Below are 7,153 nucleotides of genomic sequence, written 5' to 3'. Positions count from 1 at the left end.
ATGGTTGCAAAGATGGTTGCAAAATCCACATTTTATTACGTACCATTGGCAGGTGGTTATAAAAATTCACGTCTTATTCGGTAACACTGGCTGATGGTTACAAAGTTGGTTACAAAAATTCACGTCATATTCAGTACCATAAGTAGATAGTTATCAAAAACGCAAATATTATTTGGTAATATTAGTAATTGTTACAATAAAGCGATATATCACTTGTTTTCATTGATTGTTACCAGTAAAGCTATATCACTGGTTTATAAATGAGTGATTCTCATTTGTTACCATCGAAAAATGGTTTGTTATCTTCAACCTCAGTTTATTACTGTATATATTCCTTTCTCTTCATATATCATATATATCATTTCATTTCAGATTTCTATGCAATGATAGTATTCTGGAAGTTCAACTGATAATTGTTGTATGACGCCAATGTTTGTCACTGATTTCGTTTTCGTAATATTATCACTGTTTCCAGTCTTAACTTTCGGAACAACTGAAATGATGTTAAAGCCCTGTTCCCAATTGCTAATGGGACAGTAAGTGTCCAATTCATCTTTCAATAAATAATGTTGAATTCTCGAAATTTTGATTAATAAAAGTTGAACATATTCCTTTTCCAGTCATTTTATCATTCAAAATGAAGACTGTTATAAATCTAGCCATATAATCGTGTTTGTAAACTTATCAATAAATATGATTATCTCTGTTCCACTTACTTGCCATATTTTCATCCCATTTGTTAGGTTGTCTCGTGATTTTTTAGTTTAACTATTTCCAATGCAGGTATTGGTGTGAAGAGCCTGAAATCTCACCGATTACTCAGCTTCCTGAAACCTGTGAGAAGGATAATTCAATTACAGGTCAGTGGTGTAGCTTTTAAAATGTACGCAGTGTTATGATATTATTCATCTAAGGTTGATGGCGTGAGTTTGCGGGGAGTTGCAGTTGTTGGTTAATATGACAGTTTATAATGCATGCGTGCAGCACATTATATGTTATTTGTCAGGCAAGCTTTTTACGAACAAGTAATACGCCTGATTTGTAGCCAGTTTGTGACCTCCACCTCCAGCTAATAATAGTAGAAAAGAATCTTGAAATCTGGGTTCTGAAATAGGCCGTATAGATTTTTAACCAGTTCTCATGTTCGGCCATAGTTTATTTCGAAATCACATGCTGTTGATTTTTCAGTTGTTTGTGAAGTGGCAAATGAAATTAACTGTATAGGATTGGATAACGGCACAAGGAAGTATGTTTTTTAGTTTTTTTTTCTGTTCCCCCTTCATATGTTTTCAAGATACATTTCGAAATGATTGTCATAATGTGTTACAGAAGTCTGTAAAATAATATGCTTCTTCTTTAACTTCCCATACTTTTAGATTTCTGAAACGTATACCAAATGGATGTGCTTATTCGGCTGGTACTGAATACAGTACTGCATTGTTGTTATCAGTATTTTTCGGTTGGCTAGGTATTGATCGGATTTACCTTGGATATTATGCTATAGGTCTGGAATTTTTTTCTTAGATTTCTTAATTACTGCTTGCTGGTATTAGGTGCTAGTAGTGATTCATGGTAATAACTATAACTTTATTCAATTCAATGGCTGTGAATGTAAAAGAATGCTGCAGAATGCAGTACCATTTGTTATCAAGACAGGATTTTAGTTATTTAAGCTCCAAAAAAAGCTCTATTTACAGGGTTTTTTTTCGAACTTAGAAAGGGGATGGAAGAAGAAAAGTGGAGATCAGATTTTTTTTTTTTGCTTTAAGTAACACATTTGCATCTAAGATTTTTCAATTGATAAACCTTCATGTGAACTGTTATCATTATGGTTATATATAATTACACCATATTTTTATAATTTAAGAACCTGTCGAATTCTCCGTTTCTTGCAGGATTTCTGAAGATGTTTTCATTTGGTTGCTTCACATTATTGTATCTTTTGGATATCGTATTAATTGCGTTGCAGTTGTTAGGACCAGCCGATGGTTCCGCTTACCGGATTAATTTCTATGGGCCGAAAGCGATACCAATACGATTCTCGAACGATACTTATGTTTCGCCCTATACTTGTTTCGATTGTCCACCATAGTTTCTTCTTCTGTATTCTTCTCAAGCTTCGACTTTTACAGTAAATTTTTGTTTCAATTTCCGAAGAGTGAAGTTTTACCAGTTTTACTCGTATATGGTGTCTAATTTCTCACTTTGTGATGCACTTTACTTATTATTATTTGCTATTGTACGGGTACGTTGTTCAAATGTTCATACAATTTTTGCCATAGTTTGTGTTAATTCCTTTTGTACGGTATTATCCAGCATAGATATATAGTTCAAGAACATTTAGAACACGACAAGAAATTGAATTTGATTTCAAATACAGTTATATTCTGTTGTGGTTTTCCAATTTTTAACCCCGTCTGAAGTTTTATAATGCAAGTAGTTTTGAAGTTCTTTTGGAAGTTTTTCGATTTTTATGAGCTCTAGGAATGTCATTTCCACTTTTTTTCAGTGTTAGGATTATTTCATACTGAGATTTGAAAAAATGTCTCAAGCACAGCTTCAAATGGTAGCTGATTTGGAAATGGAAATGATGGCTGACATGTATCGGCGGATGACGACAGCATGTCAGCAAAAATGTATCTCAACTCGTTACAGGTAAAGCACATTGTCATTTTTATGCTACAGATCTTTCCAGTGTGGACGTACCTTTCGTGTTGTAAAGCTCTGCGAAAAGTGAAGCTTATTCAGTGTGTTCTAGTGATTTAGTGAATATATTACATATTTTTGCCTTAACATAGCTTAAAAAAAAAAATCCCATTTTCTCGGCGACTTTTTATGTCTCGACTTATTAAAGAAAAAACACTTTATGTTGTTTAATAAGATGGTAAAATTTTGATATGATTAAATGCATAATAATTAGCAGCGAATTATCTAAATTTCAAGTAATCGTCTTTGAGTTTTCTAAGTTTTTGCTGATTTCCAGAGAGGGGGAATTGACAAAAGGTGAAGCGGTTTGCTTGGATCGTTGCGTCGCTAAATATTTAGATGTACACGAAAAACTTGGAAAGCGGTTAACGTCAATATCACAGCAGGATGAGAAACAATTACAGCAAATGCAACAACAAATGCAACAGCAATTGCAGCAACAAGTGAAATAATAATTAAATAATCTCATAGTTATTTACAAATTGCTCACATTTAAAATCTTCGTTTTGTTGTCTTTTATTATTAGCATAACGAGCTGTTGAAAGCACTTGGACAAAACAATTAAAAAAATCATTTAACGATGTAAGTTTGTATTCGATTTTCATCTTATACGTCAGAACCAGACAGAACATTAAGTTTACAATAAATGCATGATTATAGAACTTTTGCTGTACCTGATAGCTCTACCTGAATACCTCATCTCAACACTAAATGTAAGATAAAATATTTTAGCTCCAAATTGTATCCTTATTTATCAAAACGATAGTTGATATTGCTAATTTATCCTCATAGTGATAAAGTAAATTAGTCATAACATAAATTTCATTTCAGTAATATATATGCTCCATACTGTTACCGTTGAACGTGAGCTTACCATAATAAGTCCATAAGATAAGCATGAATTTACTGTAACAGCAAAACGAAACAGACCGTTTTGTTTTTATAGCAAAAAAATAATTAAAGTTGGATTTTAATTTAAGCGATGAGTCATACGGGAAGTTGCTTTATTCTTTTCTTTATTTTTAAACAAATTCCTGCTTGTCATCCTACAATATAAATGAGATGAAGTCAAGAGGGAAAGTTTAGCATAGTGGACAGTAAACTTATCGAATTTCCATCTTTTTTTTTATTTCAAATACATTTGACTCATTTGTGACATTTGAATGACATTTGAATTGCGACATTTGAATATTGACATTTGAATGTAGAAATTGGAAGTGAATGTCGATTATCGAAAATTTGTTGAATTTCATAGATTTTCATTTTTGCTTCCATTTTACTTAAAAGCTGCTTCAAAAAGCAAGTTCGGAAATCTGGTTTTCCGTTTTTAAAACATGAATAAAGATTTGTTTATTGGGAATAAAGAAGTACAGCGTAAAATTTCCTAACATCATTCATTCATTCACTGTCTTAATGAAGTTAAACACCGATTCATTTCCACTTTGACCTTTTCCTTTTTCTTGTCAATATTCGCGATAAATTGACAAATGTGACAAATGTTTTTCCTCCTGCGGTGGAATTTTCTTTTTTTCTTTTTTTTAAGAAATACGGCAATAAGAAGGAACAAAGAAGGTAGGCAATATTTGTTGATTGACGACCATTTGAAATTTGAAACTTTCCATGGATTTAAGTAAACTGATAAATAAAAGTACACTGGAAATATTTAACCATTGCTGCTATGCTTTTATACCCGAAAAATTTAATCCCGGATTCTTTTGTTCCGAGAAATTCTCTAAAAAAAAAAAATTAATCCCAGAAATTATATTTGCGGACAATTGTGATGGAAATTTTAGGGACCAAAAATATCATACCATAAATTAAGCGAAATTTCGAAAAGTTATTTTCTCGTCTTTGAATAATACATTTGACAAATTTTAATAAAATTAAAATTACACATATTATAAGTAGTTTCGATTTAAAATGAAAAACTTTCGATATTATAATATTAGGATTAAATCAGCTGACGAAAATTACCATAAAAATATACATAATTAAAATGGAAAGAAAAAAAAAGAATATCAATGTAAAGGCCATCGGAAAGGTTAAAATTTCAAAGGTTAAAATGGAGATTATAAGATGTAAAAATGTTAATGCAATAATACGATTATTATGTGGAAAACATCTAATTATTAAAATATTTTATGTTTTATATTAATAATTTTATTCATTTTAGTTCTTTTTTTTATTTTTTCTATCCTATAAGGTTAGAATTAAAGCAAGGCAAAAAAAAAAAAATTTTTTTTTCAAGAAAAAGAAAAAAGTGGCAAGTTAAATTAAACTAATTAATTAAGCAGCCTGTTTTTTTCTTCTCCTAATTTTTATAATTAAAATTTCAAGTTAGCTTCTTTGTTCTTCCTTATAAATATATATACATCCGTTGAAATGGTTGGTGATAAAAAAAAAGAAAAAAGATGAAATTTCGTAACAAAAAATGAGATGATAGATCGTATTGTTCTTTGCTCTGAAAGGTTTCAATTTTCATCGACAATTCATTTCACAATTATGAAAATTCAATGTAATATGATTGAATTTGCCTATAACTTCCTTCATTTTCTTTTCTCTCTTTTAACCCATCTCGCTCTCTCTCTCTTTTTGGTTTTTTTTTTGATTTTAATTTTAATTAAATATTTTGATTAAAAGGTTCTATTAAGACAAAAGAAAAGAAAAATTAATCTATCATTTCATCATTTTATTTTCATCAATCTCAATGATACATGAACAATACAGTAATTGATATAATAACGGAAAGAAAAGTATTCACGTATTACGTGATTTTTCCAAAATACTTTTTTTTTCTTATATTTATTCAATTTTATCAAAATATACAATGATTTATGTAATAAACAAAAGAAAAGTATTTAACGTGTTACGTGATTTTTACAGTTTTGTTTCATAACGTACGTTAAAATTATGACTTAACTGATAATATTTTTTGCTTTTTTTTTTTCTTCCTTGCATAATGCTTTATGCTATGTAATAACATTAATAGCATTAATTTGTATGGTCATTAAACATTTATCAGAAAATATCATATCATATCATATAATAAGCGATATGTAGAGGAATGTGGTTGATGTAATTGAAAGAAAATTTAAAAATACAAAAATGAAATGCTAAAAGATTTACAATCATTTAACAAAATATTGCATTTGAGGAAGCTAAATCAAACAAATGCGGTAAATATCATTTAAATAGTACAAAACATTAATTTACTAATTAAATTAAATAAATATAAGCTTATGATAATCACCATACAACAGTCATTTTATTCAATTTTAAATATTGATTTACTGATTAAATTAAACAAATATATGCTAATGACAATAACTATACAACAATTATTTCATTTAATTTTATAATTTATTATCTGATAATTTACTTGATTTCTTCGGCAATGATTTCTTCGTGTTAATAGTAATTAAGTTCATTTTATTTGTCTTTTTTTCGTTTTTGTTAGCTGAAGAAGAATTTAATTAAAAAAATAAATTATCAATAAATAAGTTAAAAAATCAATCAATCAATAAATATATAAATTAAGAAAGTTTAATTGGTTAAAAAGAAATTTCAAAAAAAAAAAAGTTGGAAGAAAATATTGATAAGTATATTGTTAAGTGAAAAAATAATATCAAATATAATTCAATTTTTTTTTTCTTTTTCAGATATCCTACAAAATGTCTCAACAAATTATTCATATTTTAATGCTATTATTATTAGGAATAATATTAATGGTGACAATTATTTCTGCACAACTACAATTTCTACCATCTGCTAATTATCATTGCATTAATTCACCAAGTTTAAACAACTATTCCACTTGGTGTGGCTATAATCAGAAATGAATAAATGAATTTGAAAAAAAAAAACTTACGCCAAACGATGATTTTTTTTTCATCAATTATTTCGATCAACGATATTTGTCAATTCAGCAATGATGCGAGCCAACAAAAAAGAAAAAAAGAAAACGAGAATTTCATCAAATTCCATTCAAATATGGAAATCAAATTGCAAATTCGATATATGTTAATTTGTTATTTTTTTTAAAATAAATTATACTTTTACTACAATGTTTTTGCAATATATGTTGTTTTGTTTTTTGTTTTTTTTTTAATTAAATTAATATTTTAGGGAAATTGCTCGTATATGTGCTTTTTAATTTATTTCGTTTTTAATTAATTAATTTTGTACCATTTGTTTATGATTGTTTTGTATTTATTATGCTTTGATTAAAATAAATTTTGCCCTATTTGAAATTATGACAAATTAATTTAATAGAAGATACAAATGAACTAAACTGATTGAATAAAATATTTAATTAAATTGAATTAAACAAATCCTTCTGTTAGAATTTGCTATTTTAATCATAATTAATTTTATTTTTATTGCTATCCCTTTCTCTTTCACTCTTTCCCTCCCTCCCTCTCTCTCTCTCTCTCTCTCTCTCTCTCTC

At 28.3% G+C, this 7,153-nt stretch overlaps 2 protein-coding genes across 2 annotated transcripts; both read left to right on the top strand.

The window, feature by feature from the left end:
- The first annotated feature begins 366 nt into the window (after positions 1–366).
- Positions 367–2,345, top strand: LOAG_11212 (TM2 domain-containing protein). The gene is made up of 5 exons (XM_003146735.2): positions 367–536; positions 784–860; positions 1,189–1,246; positions 1,377–1,504; positions 1,896–2,345. Exons 1-5 carry the CDS (start codon positions 421–423, stop codon positions 2,090–2,092), a joined length of 576 nt encoding a protein of 191 aa, XP_003146783.1. The 5' UTR covers positions 367–420; the 3' UTR covers positions 2,093–2,345.
- Positions 2,346–2,386: 41 nt separating this feature from the next.
- LOAG_11210 (transport to ibner membrane family protein) lies at positions 2,387–3,357 on the top strand. The gene is made up of 2 exons (XM_003146734.2): positions 2,387–2,655; positions 2,984–3,357. Exons 1-2 carry the CDS (start codon positions 2,543–2,545, stop codon positions 3,156–3,158), a joined length of 288 nt encoding a protein of 95 aa, XP_003146782.1. The 5' UTR covers positions 2,387–2,542; the 3' UTR covers positions 3,159–3,357.
- The last annotated feature ends 3,796 nt before the right edge of the window (positions 3,358–7,153 follow it).

This window comes from Loa loa, assembly GCF_000183805.2.
Source record: "Loa loa unplaced genomic scaffold supercont3.187, whole genome shotgun sequence".
NCBI lineage: Eukaryota > Metazoa > Nematoda > Chromadorea > Rhabditida > Onchocercidae > Loa > Loa loa.
The sequence above is the reverse complement of the archived record's forward strand: the minus strand, read 5'-3'. Positions and strand labels throughout refer to the sequence as shown.